Raw genomic sequence first — 19,696 nt, 5'->3', positions numbered from 1 at the left:
GAGAGAACAGGATTGTTTGGAGAAAGTTAGAGGAATTGCTTTATGCAGGTTTGGCATGGCTGCTTATTAGGCTGCAAGTGTTATCCCCCAAAAGTAAAAAAACAAACTCCACTACAATAAAACATTTAATCACCAACAAAATCTGCATTTGTTAATTTCTCCTCCAATAAGTCAGCAGGCATAAATCACCTTGGTATTTATTCACAGAAAGAGACATTTAAAAGGGGATAATAGAAACAAGTTGGCAAAAATGTAGTTTTTCCTGATAGTATCAAAATGTGTAGAGAAAGCAGTCTCTTCAAGCCTTTGAAGCAGAGTCCAAACCAGTCAGGTCCAGTCTGAACTAACCTCGAGACTGATACTGTCCATAAGCTTTTAGAGGAGCAGGACTGGACCAGAGGAAGAGGTATATTGTGTTTATCTCCTGGGTTCTGTCTGCCTTCTGTGCTGTCCACTCTCCTGCTCGCTCAGTGCATGTCACTCCCGCACCGCACTTTCAGCAAACGAGTTCTTCCCGAATAGTGAGCGATACAACTCAGTCCTACACAAACAACAAAAATCCAAGTTTAAACACTACTTTTTTTTTTCAAGAACAATAATCATGGTAAAAGTATTATCAAACCTGGCTGTCACCAACAGACTGAACAGTTGAATGTGACTAAAGTGGAAATCAGTGGGTGAGAGAGGGATGGAGAGGGGGGAGAGAAAGAAAAGGGAGGATATGGGGGAGAGAAAGAAAGGGAGGAGAGGTTTCGATTCATCGGGAGAAGGAATAATTCCACATTCATGCGTCTCAACGACTTGACGGCACTTGAGAGACAATGCCAGTGACCCAGTTGCAGGATTCCAATTAGGGGGGTAATATGCAACAGTCCAGATGAGAGGAGAGACAAAGAGGGGTCTTTATGGAGCCCAGGGCCTTCTGATTACTGCGTGAACACAAGTGCCTGTCACTCTGTCTGGGGCTGGCCCGCCGATGACAAAGAGCAGACAAACACACAGCCAGGCAAGGATGGAATCAGAGGCCCCAGCTGCTCTGAACTGGACTGCCTTCCTGGAGACTCATCTCCCCTAACCAGCTCAGTCATTTCAATCAGTCAAATGTTCCAGTCCAAGTGGCTCTACTCAGACAGACAGATAAATACGGCCTAATTTMGAGACGGGGCTGGTTTAGTTTGTGTCCGACTATCTGCACATACAATTATTTTCTACATCCATAAAACATGTTCAGGGTATACATGCAAATGTACAGCAGGTGAAGCCTGTGTGTCTGTGCATTATGAAACAGACACTAGATGGCGGTATGTGATGTCTCAGTTAATTGTGTTGAGATTATTAAAAAGAGTCAAGGGAGTCAGTTGGCCTGCACTGGTCTTGTCTGAGTGCAGCCAGTCATGTTAAGACTGCTTGTGGGTCCACTTCAATGGGATAYGACAACAGCCAAAGCTCCCACACTGCACTGCTCCGTTTACTGCAGTGGACAACCATACCGATTAAAATCTATTACAAAACTGGGTCCACTACAGCATAACCAGTCAGTGCAGGTTCCCTGTTCCCGTGTTGAGTTAAAGAGGGGCCTTGTGTTGCTCTCAAGGGGCAGCCAGCCTGTATCCAGCCACAGGAGGGACTTAATCCCCAATCCCCATTTGAAATGCGCCACCAGGGTCAAGGAATACAATACACTCTGATCATCACCACGTAATGCATACATTCTCATTCTGCCTGAGCTCGGTAAACATCGGGTGGGGAATACTGAGGAGGACCAGGATGACGGGGGCAGAAAACCCAGGCTGATATAGGACTGACCGTCTGTGTGCGCAATGGACAGAAGACAAGAGACAACAAGGGAGCTGAAGTGTGTGTTGAAGGTGCAGCCTGCCTAAAAATGTAATATCCTATGTCACATGCCGATGCAGAAATGTGCCATGATGAATGTCTCAATACCTTCTAGAGGTCTTAAATGTGCCTGTCATGTATGCATGTATGTATGTGTGCGCACATGTATGTTGTCCCTGTGTGCCAGCCCCCCCCCTGACATTAACATTCATGGAGCCAGCGGAGCATGGCGGGCTGTGTCCGTAAAGCCAGCGCAGCGGTAGAGGAGAGCGAGGAGAGAGGGAGGAGGGGACGGGAGGTATAGAGGGTGAGGGGGGGGTGGGCTGTGCTAGGGCATTCAATCCCAAAGGTCAGCCAGTGTGGCTCTCTGGGAAAGGTCAACGGCCAGCCTGATGCAACGGCCATACATCACCATTATTACTGTAGGCCATTGATTGCTATGGAAATGAGGTGGGAGGTACACGCGGCAGGGCTGGGGAAGGGCAGCCCATTGTGCAGTCATTACAGTGTTTAGAATGCCTGTCGTCTCACAGCGACCACAACACACGGCCTCCGCTACTCCACCTGCAGTATATACTGGAAGAGGACAGATAAGAGGGAGAGAGGCAGAGGACGCGCCTAGCCATTTACTGTCCCCTCCGTCTCAGGTGTGCACTGAGAATCAATATGGGCCCACTAGCATGTGGAAACTGCGACACTCATTCTATGTCCTTTGTAAACTCACCTATAATAGGACAGTAAGCAGCCTACACATTACAACTGAAGAACCTGTTCATCTCATTTAGAAATCCCACCAACATTCACCGGCCAACTACAGAAGGTGGCAGATAATAGTACAGGGGGAACAATGCAGGTGTAAGAGCAGGCAAGCAAAGCAGGGCACAGGGATTTATGAGAGGGTAGCTGTCCAGGGGACAGTCATTTCAGTTGTATGGCTGTGACAGGAGAATAGAACACTGAGACCTGTGACTAACAGCCCCAAGATAAAGGAGGAGGTGATGGGTTGAAGAACAGGTCAATATTGCCATGCCGGTGGTGAAGTGCGCTGCCTTTACGCCTGTGATGCGTCAACAACAAGGTGCTCACCGTGCGCCATCATTCATGGAGGTGTGGTCGATGGGGGCCATGAAGTTCAACAGCTTACTGTGGACGTGGAACCTAGACAGACACACGAAAGCACACATACACAAACACCATCAGAAATAGAGCACACACACATTCAATTATGTAACTGTGGTTTGTCCATTAATACATGTGAGTGTGAGTGTTTGAGTCCATTTGTTTGTGCTGTGTGCCTGTGTGTAGAAGATAAACAGAGAGAAACAACGGGTACAAAAGGCCCCAAATAAAAGGCTGACCTTTCCACTTGGAATAAATGGAGAAAACAAACGCTGTAATTGCAATTCTTCCACCGGCAAATAGTTTTATATGTATAAATACAAATTATCAATTTGAGTCCTCAAATATTTAATCAGGCCACATGGAAATGTAATTTACATTAACAGAGGGGGACATTTTCTATAAAAAAGATAATTGAAATAACTGAAAGGACTATAGATAAACTGGCATTTAAACCAGCATCGGAGGAAGTGAAATGTATTAGGTATTTTCATAAATTCTGTCACTGGAGCCTCCCTGGACAGAGAAATAAAGAGCTTGTTCTGCAYTGGACGGTAAAAACAGAAAAAACGGAAATATTCTAGTGAACCTGGATTTCTTCACCATTTCTCCGTTCCCTCCACTCACCTGACTTTGCGGCCCTTGCTGGCCTTGGTGTCCACTTTCTTCTTGATCTTACTGCGGAGCTTCTGAATGGCCAGCCATTGTCTACAAGAATAGGAGAGGCGAGGGCCCCGATCAGAAAAACCCTAGAGGGGTAACCCCACATCCTAGCACCACACAAACAGATGCATGTACACACACATCGCTCACCTGCCCATAGCCACCTGGTCGTTGGGGTCTGCAGCACTTGTCTTACGTTCAATAAGCTCTCGCAGAAGCTGAGATAAACAGAGTAAGGGGAGAGGAGGGAAAGAGCGCAGAGTGGGAGACTTAGTTTCGCGTTTCAAAACAGTATTTAGTTTRGTGTGTGTAGACATCTTTATCACCCCCGTTCATTCACCAGAGCACAGAGCTCTCCCTCTCTGTCCCAGCAGCAAATCCTTTCACTTAAATCGGAACCTCTTCATCAGTGTCAGCCCAGCAGCCAATCCCAGGACCCGGGCCCAGACCTCCCAGCCTCTGCCAGAATTAACCACTGCTGAGCATCAGCCTCAGTTAGCAGAGCAACAACATGCCAGGACCCCAGAGCATCATCATCACTGGACCTCACAGTACAACATCTTAATGAGCGGTGGTGGAGAGGACAGCTCTCATTCATCATACAGTCACACAATCCACACAGTCCCACAGTACAGGCAGTGGTTCCACTACTCATCCATGTTCCTTTGAGTTCCCCCCCACAGATAGTAACGCCATGTCATGACTAACTGGACCATTTTGTTTAAAATCAGCCACCATGCAGCCCTCTCCCTGACCCCCATCAGAAGAGAGATAATCTTCATTAATGTCCCCAATTAAGCCCCCGGCTCTCCTCTGCTAGTATGGGGCTTGGTTTTTCTGTATGGCCAGCTTCCAGTCCCTGAGACAGGGGAACACTCAGTGTACACCCTAGTCACAGTGAAAAGATATTTACATACACCTTAGACAAATACATTTAAACTCCGTTTTTCACAATTCCTGACATTTAAACCTAGTAAAAATGCCCTGTCTTAGGTCAGTTAGGATCACCACTATTTTAAGAATGTGAAATGTCAGAATAATAGTAGAGAATTATGTATTTCATCCATCACATTCCCAGTGGGTCAGAAGTTTACATACACTCAATTAGTATTTGGTAGCATTGCCTTTAAATTGTTAACTTGTGTCAAACTTTTGGGTAGCCTTTCACAAGCTTCCCACAATAAGTTGGGTGAATTTTGGCCCATTCCTCCTGACAGAGCTGGTGTAACTGAGTCAGGTTTGTAAGCCTCCTTGCTCGCACACGCTTTTCAGTTGCTTGCCCAAAATTTTCTATGCTGGGATTGAGGTCAGGCTTTCTGATGGCCACTCCAATTACCTAGACTTTGTTCTTAAGCCATATTTGCCACAAACTTTGGAAGGTATGCTTTGGTCATTGTCCATTGGGAAAAGACCCCATTTGCAAACAAAGCTTTAACGTCCTGACTGATTGTCTTGAGATGTTGCATTCAATATATCCACAAAATTTCCTACCTCATCTGATGCCATCTATTTTGTAAGTGCACCAATCCCTCCTGCAGCACAAAGCACCCCACACAACCATGATGCTGCCACCCCCGTGCCTCACAGTTTGGATGGTGTTCTTTGGCTTGCAAGCCCTCCCCCTTTTTCTTCCACACGATGGTCATTACGGCCAAAACAATTCTATTTTTGTTTCATCAGGACCTGAGGATATTTCTACAAAAAGGTACAATATTTGTCGCCATGTGCAGTTGCAACCATAGTCTGGCTTTTATGCGGTTTTGGAGCAGTGGTTTCTTCCTTGTTGATCGGCCTTTCAGGATATGTCGACATAGGACTTGTTTTACTTGTTGGATATTGATACTTTTGTACCTGTTTTCCTCCAGCATCTTCACAAGGTCCTTTGCTGTTGTGTTCTGGGATTGATTTGCACTTTTCGCACCAAAGCATGTTCATTCATAAGGAGACAGAAGGCGTCTCCTTCCGAGCGGTATGACGGCTGCGTGGTCCCATGTTTAAAACTTGCGTACTATTTGTTTGTACAGATGAACGTTGGGATACCTTCACGACGTTGGAAAATTGCTCCCAGGATGAACCAGATGTTTTTTTCTGAGGTCTTGGCTGATGTTTCTTTTGATTTTTCCCATCTAATGTCAAGCAAAGAGGCACTGAGTTTTGAAAGGGTAGGCCTTGAAATACATCCAGCAGGTACACCTCCCCAATTGACTTCAATATGATGTCAATTAGCCTATCAGAAGCTTCTAAAGCCATGACATCATTTTCTGGAATTTTCCAAGCTGTTTAAAGGCACAGTCAACTTAGTGTATGTAAACTTCTGACCCACTGAAATTGTGATACAGTGATTTATAAGTGAAATAATCTGTCTGTAAACAATTGTTGGAAATATTACTTGTGTCATTCACAAAGTAGATGTCCTAACCGACTTGCCAAAACTACAGTTTGTTAAGAAATTTGTGGAGTGGTTGAGAAACGTGTTTTACTGACTCCAACCTAAGTGTATGTAAACTTCCGACTTCAACTGTGTACATATACACACACGTCAAAAGTTTTAGAACACCTACTTATTCAACGGTTTTTAATATTTTACTATTTTCTACATTGTAGAATAATAGTGAAGACATCAAAACTATGAAATAACACATATGGAATCATGTAGTAACCAAAAAAATTGTTAAACAAAATAAATATATTTGAGATTTGAGATTCTTTAAAATAGCCACCCTTTGCCTTGATGACAGCTTTGCACACTCTTGGCATTCTCTCAACCACCTTCAAGAGGTAGTCACCTGGAATGCATTTCTTAAGTTTGAGCCAACCAGTTGTGTTGTGACAGAGGTAGAGGTGGTATACAGAAGAGGTGGTATACAGAAGACAGCCCTATTTGGTAAAAGATCAAGTCCATATTATAGCAAGAACAGCTCAAATAAGCAAAAAGAAATGATAGTCCATCATTACTTTAAGGCATGGTCAGTCAATCTGGAAAATGTTAATCAYGTGCAGTCGCAAAAACCATCAAGCACTATGAAACTGGCTCTCATGAGGACCGCCACAGGAAAGGAAGACCCGGAGTTACCTCTGCTGCAGAGGATAAGTTCATTAMAGTTACCAGCCTCAAATTGCAGCCCAAATAAATGCTTCAGAGTTCAAGTAACAGACACACCTCAACATCAACTGTTCAGAGGAAACTGCATGAATCAGGCCTTTATGGTCAAATTTCTGTAAAGAAATCACTACTAAAGGAACCCAATAAGAAGAGGAGACTTGCTTGGGCCAAGAAACACGAGCAATGGACATTAGACCGGCGGAAATCTGTCCTTTGGTCTGATGAGTCCAAATTTGAGATTTTTGGTTCTAACCGCTGTGTCTTTGTGAAACGAAGAGTAGGTGAAAGGATGATCTCGGCATGTGTGGTTTCCACCGTGAAGCACYGAGGAGGTAGTGTGATGGTGTGGGGGTGCTTTGCTGGTGACACTGATTTATTTAGAATTCAAGGCACACAACCAGCATAGCTACCACATCATTCTGCAGCGATACGCCATCCCATCTGGTTTGCGCTTAGTGGGACTATCATTTGTTTCTCAACAGGACAATGACCCAACAGACCTCCGGGCTGTYTAAGGTCTATTTGACCAATAAGGAGAGTCATGGAGTGCCGCATCAGATGAKCTGGCCTCCACAATCAACCAATTGAGATGGTTTGGGATGAGTTGGACTACAGAGTGAAGGAAAAGCGGCCAACAAGTGCTCAGCATATGTGGGAACTCCTTCAAGACTGTTAGAAAAGCATTCCATGCCAAGAGTGCGCAAAGCTGTCATCAAGGCAAAGGGTGGCTATTTGAAGAATCTCAAATATATTTTGATTTGTTTAACACTTTTTTGGTTACTACATGATTCCTTACGTGTTATTTCAGTTTTGATGTCTTCACTATTATTCTATAATGTAGAAAATACTAAAATAATTAAGAAAAACCCTTGACTGAGTAGGTGTCCCAACTTTTGACTGGTACTGTATATTTAAGCAATAAGGTACGAGGCGGTGTTGTATATGGCCAATATACCATGGRTAAGGGCCGTTCTTGTGCGCAACACGGAGCTCCTGGATACCGCCCTTAACCGTGGTATATTGCCCATATACCACAAATCTCRGAGGTGCCTTATTGCTTTTATAAACTGGTTACCAACGTAATTAGAACAGTAAAAATAAATGATTTGTCATATCCGTGGTATGCGGTCTGATCTACRACGGCTGTCAGCCAATCAGCATTCAGGGCTCGAACCACCCAGTTTTTAATACATCTTGTTTCCTCATCCTTGGTCAGGACATAGGTTAGGAATATGCATATCTTGCAGTTCCTTAGTGAATGTAACTGTTAAAGCTCCATTGGCGCTACATAATGACTCTAATCCAGTGTGAGTGATTGCTCTGTTCACAGATATGGTTAATGACTACGCCTCCGTTGTACTGAGCAGTGTGGAGAGTCCTTATACAGGAGTCAGCATCACACAGACAGACAGACAGACAGACACACACACAATGGTGATTTATGGCATGCACAAAGTTGCTGACTAAAAAAAGTTTAGGTAAATGCAAACATCAGTCCAGCTCCTGCCGTGAGAGGTTAGCCACATTAGAATGCAGGTATTACTGGAGCATGACTGGAGCATGGAGGGCTAAGTCCCACCGGGAACGGCTCCGAGCTGCACTTCGGGAGCCTTCGTGCTGGGGAGACTGAGCGGATGGGGCGGTGTCCTCTGAAGGACAAAACTACAATAACAAGGGCGGTCCCTGTGCTTCACCCCACACAACGTAGTGCCACCCTATAGCTTGGAGTATCGTGGCAAGCCAGACTCACAACACCATGTGTAGAGGCGCACTTTACCAAGATCACAGCAGGTCGAATTCTGATGCTGCCTATCTCCTGCACAATAGTCTCTGTCCACTTTAATAAGACAATAAAACATTTTAGGAATGGTTCAGTCCTTGAGTGTAGGAGAATGTTTCATGCAGAAGGGCTGATAATTACCTGGTGATAGAAATCATCATCATCAAAGATCTCCTCGTCCAGGTCTTTCAGATGCGTATTGGCTTTCAGCACCTGCTCTGTCCCCTAAGAGAGAAACAGAGGAGATAAGAGAGAGCAAAGGGATGAGAGAGAGAGGGGGAGGATGGGTGAGAGCCAGGGAGAGAGGGGGGGGGGGGGGGGGGAGAGAAAGCTCTCTGTCATGTAGCGTTGTGCAGGAGGTGAAGCCATAAACTCCAGATGTAACACCCCAGATAAACAGGCTGCTCTCCAGATAAAGTGGCACCTCTGGAGGAGGGAGAGGGATGGCTGAGCCGCGCGGGGCCCTAATCTAAAACTGCTGAAACAACCCCTCTCTCTCCCGTAATATATTAACCAACCTGCAAATGCTCCTCGCTTTGAATCATTTTGGGCCGCGACACTGCCTACATTTCAGGTTAGTATAGTTCAGTTGCTGGCTAGATTCAATTAAGATACAGAGATAAATGTATCCCACTCAGTTAATGCTGTAAAAGCTTAATACAATTAGCTGGAAGGAATCTGACTGAGGGGGGTATCATGGTGACAGACTCCACCAACCAGAGCAGCAACCTGAACTATAGAGCTTCTTGTACAGTTGACCCAAGGGGGATGTGTTCTCGCTAGTACGGATACCAGCAGTCAAAAGAACGACACTTGGCTACATACACTATCTGGTTGCCTTCGCAACATGTTTTTAAAAATATATATATATATTTTACCGCTATTTTACCCGGTAAGTTGACTGAGAACACGTTCTCATTTACAGCAACGACCTGGGTAATAGTTAGTGGAGAGGAGGGGGATGAATGAGCCAATTGTAAGCTGGGGATGATTCGGTGACCGTGATGGTATGAGGGCCAGATTGGGAATTCAGCCAGGACACCAGGGTTAACACCCCGACTCTTACGATAAGTGCCAAGGGATCTGTAATGACCTCAGAGAGTCAGGACATCCATTTAACGTCCCACCCGAAAGACGGCACCCTACACAGGGCAATGTCCCCAATCACTGCCCTGGGGCATTGGGATATTTTTTAGACCAGAGGAAAGAGTGCCTCCTGCTGGCCCAGCAACACCACTTCCAGCAGCATGTGGTCTCCCATCCAGGGACTGACCAGGATCAACCCTGCTTAGCTTCAGAAGCAAACCAGCAGTGGGATGCAGGGTGGTATGCTGCTGGCAAATGTTACCTATCCTACATAACCCTCCCTCCTCCACTCCAGTCTCACCTCTCCCTCTGCAGTGGTGGTCTCAGGTACAGGGGCAGTGGCCTCTAGCTTGCCCAGGACTCTATACTCAGAGCGTCTGGTCTGGGTGCGTCTCAACAGCCTGTCCTTGTCCATTAGCACCTGTTCCACCTGGATCAGGATGTTTCTGTCAAATGCCCCAAAACCCTGAGAGAAGAGAAGAAGAGTCAGAAACAAGACCGTAACACAGTTACAACATCACTACCCTATGCAGAAAAAGGAAGAGCATTCGATTATTCCTAATGCAGTATGTCTAGTGAAAACACCGGAACAATGAAGGGAAAAAAATGACAATATGAAGTCTGGTTTTTAATTGGCATGTTAGCCCTTGGTTTATGAGAGCTATGAAATTTGAGTGCTGAAGTGTGCTTAGGGACGGATGGTGCCATTATGCTCAGTGCATGCAGATGGAGAACACACACACACTGCAGTGCAGACTGGTTAGGTGATAAGAGCTAAGCTCTGTGCAGCTGGTGCATGTGGACGTGTGTCCTTGCTTGGTGCAGATGAGTGTGTGTGTGTGGGGGGGCGGAGAGGGACCTTGCTGCTCTTTCCCATGGTCAGCTGYGTCTTGTCGTGCCATTTTTGCAGCGTGGCATCGCGGTATGGCTGGAAGTCAGCGAAGCGCTTGGCCATGAAGTCTGGGTACTCTGCCATCTCCAGCTTCCGTTTGGGATGACCTGTCGGTTCCACTGCTTCCTTCAATTCCTCTTCATCATCACTGTGAATCTCCTCCTCACTATATTACAGAACAACAACATWATACTCAACCATCAATTCTAAAGCCATAAGGAGGCTGAATTCAAGGGCATTTCAGAGAAATGTTGCATCCTATTCACGTTAATCAGGACAGTGTTTCATGTGGCAGAGCACTTCATGTTCCGTCTGTGGACGTGGAGGAGAGGCCGTGCTGACCTGTGCGCTCCCCAGGTGTTGCCCAGGGAGATGGGCCTGGTGTCTGGGTTCTGATGGAGCAGCTGGTCCTGTAGCTCCAGTAGAGACCTCTGGAGAGCCTTCAGGGCTTTGTGACCTTACAGAACATCATAGAGAGAACATGCTGACAGGACCTTATAAACTAACAGAGCGATATGGGAACCAAGAGGGTAGAGTGAAGCAGACATGTTATGAACATAGTGTGGTCTGAGGTAAAGTTTACATTGGTCTTTATGAATTTGGGAAGCATCAGTTAACTGTGAAAGTCAATTCCTCAATATTAGCCTCAAAAATGTGTAGAAATACACTGAAGTTATGCCACATAACAATAGAAAATATGCCACATAACTTCACTTGTCCAACAAATCTATAAAGTATTGCCCCCAAGCAGGACTGATTAAAATCTTTTGGAGCAGTTCCGCCTCGGCTTTTGTTAGTCCACATCTTGTCAACATCCACTAAAACAAATTTTCGAGACTTTGCCCTCCAAATCATAGGGCGTAGGAAAAGAAAGGAGGTGGGGAACACTTATGATTCTGTCCTCTTCAACTTTAATCAAAAGTACACTGGCACGCCAGAGCCCCCTCCCTCCCTTTCATAATAATGGGCCGCTAAAAATTCAGGAGGCAGGATCCACATCAATCACTCGCCAGATTTGAGTCCAATGCAATAAATATGTAAATGAGGAGAAGCCAGTGTCTCGTAGCTTTGAGATCAGCGCGTGAAGGGGAAAAAAAGGAAAAACTGTATTAATTGCCCGTGGCCAGCGGAATCCTACTACTGTAGGCATTGATTATAAAATTGTATGAGTGATTTGAGGGAGGTGGAATACCACCATGCCTTGAGCAAAAAATAGTATTAGAAGAATCAGGCCAAATCGGTCAGGTTTAAACAATAATGAGAGAAAGGAAAACTAGCTTTCACATATGATTCCACTGTGGAAACCAGAAGGATTAAGATATTTCTTACAGCAAAAGAGTGGAAATGTTATTTTGTTATGGCAATCTTCTTGTAGAAATGTTCTCARGGACAGCCTAGCCTATTACTAGACAAATAGTTGGAATTATTTTCTACCCACTAATTACTACAACCATAACACTAGCACCAACCTTGTCCATTATGATTAAAAATTCATGTTTCAAATGCCATTGCATTTAAAGTAACTTATTTTACGCACTCATGATCATTGCATATGCAGGCAAGCGATACAAATGTTCTACATTGTGTCTGGGAGATAACATGTCTAGACAAAACATTCAGTATTATGCCCACATCATTTACAGGGTTGTAAACTTTATTTGTAATGCATGTTATTGTCCTTTGCCATTTACTTTTTATTCAATTTTCCCCTGGAYAACAATAAAGTTAAATTCATTTCATATTGGTGATAGCTGTAAAATAAAAATGTAATGTTTAAAATGCAAGCAGAAACAAAAGCACTCACTATTCTTCAACGCTCCAGCAAACTCTGCTCCGCCCCTCTTCTTGAACTCTGGGAAGGTATGTGGTTGTGGCAGCTTATTGGCTGTCAGAAGAACTTTCTGCATTTTAATTCGCCCCTCAAGTAGCTGGTCCCAAAGAGCTGTGGAGATTTAATAAAATAAATGACATGGTTGTCTACTGAGAAAAGGAGGTGATAAAATGTGCTTAAAGGTATAGTTTACCTTGACTTGTCAAGAGTTCCAGTGGTGTTGGATAGTCATAGCCAGCTAMCTAACATAGCATCCCTCTGTTTGAGCCAGGTGTTTGAATAGGCAAAACTAGCTCATGGTGAGAACCATGAGCCTCCTAGGTTTTGTAGTGATGTCAATGTACCCAGAGGAGGACTGAAGCTAGCTGTCCTCCGGCTATACCATGGTGCTACCCTACAGAGTGCTGCTGAGGCTACTSTAGACTTTTTTGCAACATAGTGRGTTTTAATCAATTATTTGGTGACATGTGAATATATTTAYTATAGTTTAATCTAAAAAMGATAACTTGAATGTTTTACTMTTTTTATTTTTTTATGAAATTCACRGAGGATGGTCCTCCCCTTCCTCCTCTGAGGAGCCTTCACTGGCCTATAATCACAAATACATACCAAGTTGATCTTTCACAGCTTTCCCTTTCTCCACCTCTTCATCCACTTTCTCTTTAGAGAATGTCATCACAGCTCCCACATCGTCAGCTTCAATCTCCTCCTCTTCACTCTCTCCATCCTCATCACCACTTTCTTCATCATCATCATCATCATCATCTTCGCTCTCTCCAAGATCATCCATTCCCTCTGTTAGCTTATGGAAGTCTGTCACTGAGGGAAGTGTGATGTCAGTCTCCTTCAGCTTAGACACCAAGCTTTTCATTTTAGCGATGTCATTCTCAATCTCTTCATCATCGTCATCATCTCCATCTTCAGCCTCTCCATCCTCCAGATCAGCATCGTCATTATCTTCCTCCTCCTCCTCTTCGTTTTCATCATCATCATCATCATCATCGTCATCATCCTCTCCTAAAAAGCCACATTAAATTTGAATGACAACACCAGGATTCAATTTTAGATTTGAAGTAAACTAAGAAGAAAAAAAATGTAGCAATTCTAACTAATGCAGGCAGATAAGGTTGTAGATGGCCTTCCACTCAGCACCTGAATAACAGTACGGATGCCGTGTACACAACATCCTAAATGCTGTAATCAGTTGTCTTCAAGGTTTAAATTGATTGCTGCATGGCCCCGTGTTTGACTTGCAAATCTCTGCCTTAATCAAGGCATTTTGTTTGGATAAACAGGGATTAGCTTGATTAAAAACAAAGCTATTCCTCCACTGAATAACCCAAAAAAACAGACCACTAGTAGATGTAGGCCTAAGCTATTATARGGTAATAAAATGTCTACACTTGATATGACCATGCACAGCTGAGCATAGAATAGAACTGGACTTGATTCAATTGTAAATAAGAAACCTACATCATTCCATTAAAGCTATGGTCTCCTGTTCGCCAGCAATTTGCCTTGTGGTACTAATCTAGGAGACATTACAACATTATAGAGTCCAGTGTGGCATGAGGCACATTTATTTCTATACTGAACAAAAATATAAAACGCAAGTTGGTCCCATGTTAAATGAGCTGACATAAAAGATCKRCGAAAATGTTCCATACGCACACAAAAAGCGTATCTCTCTCAAAATGTTGTGCACAAATWTGTTTACGTCCCTGTTAGTGAGGATTTCTCCTTTGCCAAGATAATCCATCCGCCTAACAGGTGTGGCATATCAAGAAGCTTATTAAACAGCATGATCATTGCACAAGTGCACATTGTGCTGGGGACAATAAAAGGCCACTAYCGTGTGCAGTTTTTTTCACACAACACAAAAGCACAGATGTTTCAAGTTGAGGGAGCGTGCAATTGGCATGCTGACTGCAGGAATGTCCACCAGAGCTGTTGCCAGAGAATTTAATGTTAATTTCTCTACCATAAGCTGCCACCAATGCCGTTTTAGAGAATTTGGCTGTACTTCTAACCGGCCTCACAACCACAGACCACATGTAACCACGGCAGCCCAGGACCTCGACATCCGGCTTCTTAACCTGCGGGATRGTCTGAGACCAGCCACCCGGACAGCTGATGAAACTGTGGAGTATCTCTGTCTGTAATAAAGCACTTTTGTGGGGAAAAACTCATTCTGATTGGCTGGGACTGGATCCCAAGTGGGTGGGCGCGGCTCCCAYGTGGGTGGGCCTATGCCCTCCCAGACCCYCCCATGGCTGCACCCCTGCACAGTCATGTGAAATCCATAGATTTGAGCCTATTGAATTTATTTCAACTGACTGATTTCCTTATATGAACTGTAACTCAGTAAAATCGTTAATTGTTGCATGTTGAGTTTATATTTTTGTTCAGTATCGTTCATTTTGAACCAAATGGTGGTCAGTTACATATTGTAAAAGTGCCCCTTACAGAACCACAAGAGGGCAGAATTCTACAAGTGACAATTTTCAAATGCAGTGCCAATAAATAAATACACCCTACCTTCCCCCATCCTAAAAGGTAATCATGTATCTGATTGACTAAGTAAAATGAATGTTACTACCCTATTGCTTCTTCCAAGCCAACTTTGTCAGATCGACAATTGGGCTAATTCCATGGATAGAAGGAAAAAGGGATGRATTTCAAGTACCCAAACCACAGCTCCCTGTCAACTTTCTTGACAGGTTCTTTATTTATTTTCACCCATGGTCAGCTGCATTGACTATCCTACATATATGTTTAACATTATTATAAATTACACATTCATGTTCGTACTCACCAGACCCTTCCATCTCCTTCAGCAGGTTTTTACGAGATATTGCCTTGCCCAGGTACCGTTTGTCTGTCTCTTCCAGCAGAGTGATAGCTTTCTTCCGGAGCCCACTCAAGGTAACCACAGCTTCTTCATCGTCATCATCACCCTCATCAAACGCTTCTACCACCTTGGCTTTCGTCTCTGGAAGGAATCAAAACAGTCAGATTGAATGACCAAGAGACAAGTGCCCATAGTCTTATCTGATCAATATACAAAGTGGCTGGCAAGTTATCAGAGCCAGCATGTTAGAGATAGGCTAACTCAGACGACTTGTCTTTAAGAGAAAGACAAGTCAAGTTGAATAACTATGACAGGATAAAGCACCTCTCCATAATGTCATGTTCATGTGTATATTGACCCGCAGCCAGGGTGAGAATACTAATCACAACATCAAGCATAATTGCTAGCAATGAATATGAGGTTTAGAGAGAGCGATAAGAATATTAGCTAGCTAGTAACAGCCAACGTGTCGTGAAAAAAATCAACATAACTAGCTAGCAGCAAAAGTAGTTGCTAGCAGGATCAGCTATTAGAATGGCGCAGTGCAGTGGCTCCCGTCCTACATTCATTGTGCTCTGTTTGAACCTTCAACAAACACATGGCTATGTGGACGGTTACCAGTTTACACGGTGGTCATCAGAACAGGTTATGGAGAGGTTTTTGGTAAATTTGTGATTTCAGTGTGCTAGCTTGCTTGCTAACTGTCTAGCTTGCATGCAGTTGCCACGCGCCTACCTGGCGTGTGTGTAATGACTTTATACATAAAAACGGAAACATTGTCTTCAAATCGAAAGCAAAATATACCTGTTAAACATGACAAACAGTGCAATATACCTTCATCGTGATCGTCCTCTGGATCTGTGAACTTGGGCAAAGGATTTAATAAATCCTCGAGCTGTTGTGATATGTGGCCAGCCATCGTTCAATGTACTCACTCACAACTCACACATGTTACGCTTACGTCATCAAGACGCGACTCACAGATAGAAATAGAATAAGAGAACTGCTACAGCGCAACTTCAATCAAGCAGAGGTTGTTTTTTAGCCTACGCAATATGGATTACTGAAATAATTAAGATAATGCAGTGTGGATGACTAATATCCGACTTAATTGTAGTTAAACACCGTAAACCCTGTAGGTAAAGTATAACATCTACTAAATGGTAAATACATAATCGACTTTCTATATGTTGAGGTAGGCCTACTTCTATAATTACAGTGCCGCCGCCGCCACAGGGTTGTGACTGACAATATTTGCTGTCAATTCATACATGTAGGACCTAATTATCATGTTAAAAATGTAAATAGTGCATTTGGTGSATTTGAGAAACAAACAAAATAGATATCACAGTTTCTTAATTTACAGTAGCCTACAACTTCCGTAATGCAAGGCATCTCTACAAACCCAGATGCTGCTTATTGAGTCCTGTATCTTCTCAAACGATCTGATGTCAATTTACCTGTTGATGGAGAGCTGAGCAGCAGCGGAGATGTCGATGTGGCCCTCTGTGTACTGTAGTCTAATCAGTGAGTGGATTATGGCCCACTGGGCACACTGGTTGAATCAACGTTGTTTCCACATTGAATAGAAGTTGAATTGACGTCTGTGCCCAGTGGACTAGGTCTACTGGGCTTTTTATTTAGGAAAAAATATAGTTTTTTATTTCAAGAAAGAAAATACATTGTTGCAACCACATGTTTTACATTATTGGARTATGGTGATATTCTGTACATGAATCCCCGGACGCTGAAKACGTGGATGTCGATTAAGGCAGCCCCACGCAACTCTCTGATTCAGAGGGGTTGGGTTAAATGCGGAAAACACATTTCAGTTGAAGGCATTCAGTTGTACAACTGACTAGGTATCTCCCTTTCTTACCTGCACACACTAGACACACTTTACCATGTGTAACCAACAATTGGGCTTGTTCGAAATTGCAGCCAACAGTGTAGGCAGCTGCCGACTGACTTATCTTCAAAGAACATTGCATCATAAATAACTACTCATTATTAGTTGTAGATCAGTGTGTCAATCACAATTTACCCATGATACATTACAGTTTTGATGCTCTCGAATATGGCCAATTCCTCTTAAACATCACTATACCTTATATCAGTTAGCAGGATAGCCATCCTTAAAGGGGATGTGCAGTCAATAACGTGATTTCCTGTTTTTTAATGATATTTCCACACTATAAGGTTGAAATAACCCACTGAAATTGAGAAAATTAGGATAATGCCCTTTTTGTGTAAGAGCTGTTCAGATGGGATGGAACTTTTGGCCCACATCATGACATCACAGTGTTATCTGATTATAATAGACCAATGACTGTTCATCTGGGTAAGAGGGTGGGCTCTAGACCATCCTATCAGCCTGTGCATGTACAGTGCATTTGGAACCCTTGACTTTTTCCACATTTTGTTACATTACAGCCTAATTCTAAAATGGATTACATTTTTWAAAATCATTGTCAATCTACACACAATGCCCCATAACAACAAAGCAAAAACATGTTTTTAGAAATTGTTGAACATTTAAAAATAAAAAAACAGAAATACCTTATTTACATAAGTATTCAGACCCTTTGCTATGAGACTCGAAATTGAGCTCAGATGCATCCTGTTTCCATTGATCATCCTCGAGACATTTCTACAACTTGATTGGAGTCCACCTGTGGTAAATTAAATTGATTGGACATGATTTGGAAAAGCACACACCTGTCTATATAAGGTCCCATAGTTGACAGTGCATGTCAGAGCAAAAACCAAGCCATGAGGTCAAAGGAATTGTCCATACAGCTCTYAGACAGGATTGTGTAGAGTAAACAGATCTGGGGAAGGGTACCAAAAAAGTTCTGCAGCATTGGAGGTCCCCAGGAACACAGTGGCCTCCATCATTCTTAAATGAAAGAAGTTTGAAACCACCCGGCCAAACTGAGCAATCGGGGGAGAAGGTTCTTTGTCAGGGGGTTGACCACGAGCCCGATGGTCACTCTGACAGAGCTCCAGAGTTAATCTGTGGAGATGGGAGAATCTTCCAGAAGTACGACCATCTCTGCAGCACTCCACCAATCAGGCCTTTATGATAGAGTGGCCAGATAGAAGATACTCCTCAGTTAAAGACACATGACAGTCTGCTTGGAGTTTGCCAAAAGGCACTTACAGGACTCTCAGACCATAAGAAACAAGATTCTCTGGTCTGATGAAACCAAGATTGAACTCTTTGGCCTGAATGCCAACTGTCACGTCTGGAGGAAACCTGGCACCATCCCCACGGTYAAGCATGGTGGTGGCAGCATCATGCTGTGGGGATGTTTTTCAGTGGCAAGGACTGGGAGACAAGTCAGGATTGAGGGAYGATGAACGGAGCAAAGTACAGAGAGATCTTTGATGAATACCTGCTCCAGAGAGCTCAGGACCTCAGAKGGGGCAAAAGTTTACCTTCCAACAGGACAATGACCCTAAGCACACAGCCAAGACAATGCAGGAGTGGCTTCGAGACAAGTCTCTGAATGTCCTTGTGTGGCCCAGCCAGAGCCCAGACTTGAACCCGATCGAACATTTCTYGAGAGACCAGAAAATAACTGTGCAGCGACACTCCCSATCCAYCCTGACAGYGCTTGAGAGGATCTGCAGAGAATAATGGAAGAAACTCCCCAAATACAGGMGTGCCAAGCTTGTAGCATCATACCCAAGAAGACTCYAGGCTGTAATCGCTGCCAAAGGTGCTTCAACAAAGTACTGAGTAAAGGGTCTGAATACTTACATAAATGTGATATTTCATTTTTTTTTTCAATATATTTGCAAACATTTCTAGAAACCTGTTTTTGATTTGTCATTATMGGGTATTGTGTGTAGATTGATGCAGATTTTTTAAAATCCATTTTAGAATAAGACTGTAAGGTAACAAAATGTGGGAAAAGTCAAGGTGTCTGAATACTTTCCGAATGCACTGTAAATATCTTCACATTTGTTTACTAATGCCCACACACTCAGACTGAGCATTTCCAGGGCCAAAGGAAGCTCAGGGAAATAAATGATATTAAAAATACATTTTGGAGTTKTTTTCATGAAATAAACCCACACAGTGATTTATTAGACATACCAGTGATGATTTAAAAAAAAATCAAATGACAGAACTTTAAGCCCTTTATTCACCCTACCAATTCATTGACATTACCGTCTGAGATCAAAGAACTGTGTTTTATATACTGTTTCCAACAGAAGAACTGAGTTTCCTTTAGCTTTGCTGCCCCATCACCCTGAAACCCTTAGCAAAAACACTTACAACTGATCAATTTATTCTGATTGATGAAAGGGGGACTGCTGACCACAGATTGCACATTTTTAAACATGCACTTTTAAGTTATCTTGTGCACTTTGCACTGTTTTAACGTACATTCTTTGTAATGTTTTATGTTGTGTCTCATGTGTAACTATATGCTGCTTACTTGGCCAGGCCTCACTTGAAAAAGACATGTAGATGTTAATGAGACTTCTCTGGTTGAATAAAGGATGAATAAAATATACAAATC

The 19,696-nt window shown here is 43.4% G+C and overlaps 1 protein-coding gene across 1 annotated transcript; it reads right to left on the bottom strand.

Annotated features, from left to right (window-relative positions):
* Positions 1-181: 181 nt before the first annotated feature.
* On the bottom strand, positions 182-16,141 carry aatf (apoptosis antagonizing transcription factor). Its single transcript, XM_023967501.2, has 12 exons — positions 15,996-16,141; positions 15,126-15,302; positions 12,920-13,327; positions 12,284-12,421; positions 10,822-10,936; positions 10,447-10,645; positions 9,889-10,053; positions 8,643-8,726; positions 3,769-3,836; positions 3,583-3,663; positions 2,923-2,994; positions 182-541 (listed from the first exon to the last, which is right to left on the bottom strand). Exons 1-12 carry the CDS (start codon positions 16,078-16,080, stop codon positions 478-480), a joined length of 1,656 nt encoding a protein of 551 aa, XP_023823269.1. The 5' UTR covers positions 16,081-16,141; the 3' UTR covers positions 182-477.
* Positions 16,142-19,696: the final 3,555 nt, after the last annotated feature.

The sequence above is a fragment of the Salvelinus sp. IW2-2015 genome, linkage group LG23 (genome assembly GCF_002910315.2).
Source record: "Salvelinus sp. IW2-2015 linkage group LG23, ASM291031v2, whole genome shotgun sequence".
NCBI classification, from domain to species: domain Eukaryota; kingdom Metazoa; phylum Chordata; class Actinopteri; order Salmoniformes; family Salmonidae; genus Salvelinus; species Salvelinus sp. IW2-2015.
The sequence above is the reverse complement of the archived record's forward strand: the minus strand, read 5'-3'. Positions and strand labels throughout refer to the sequence as shown.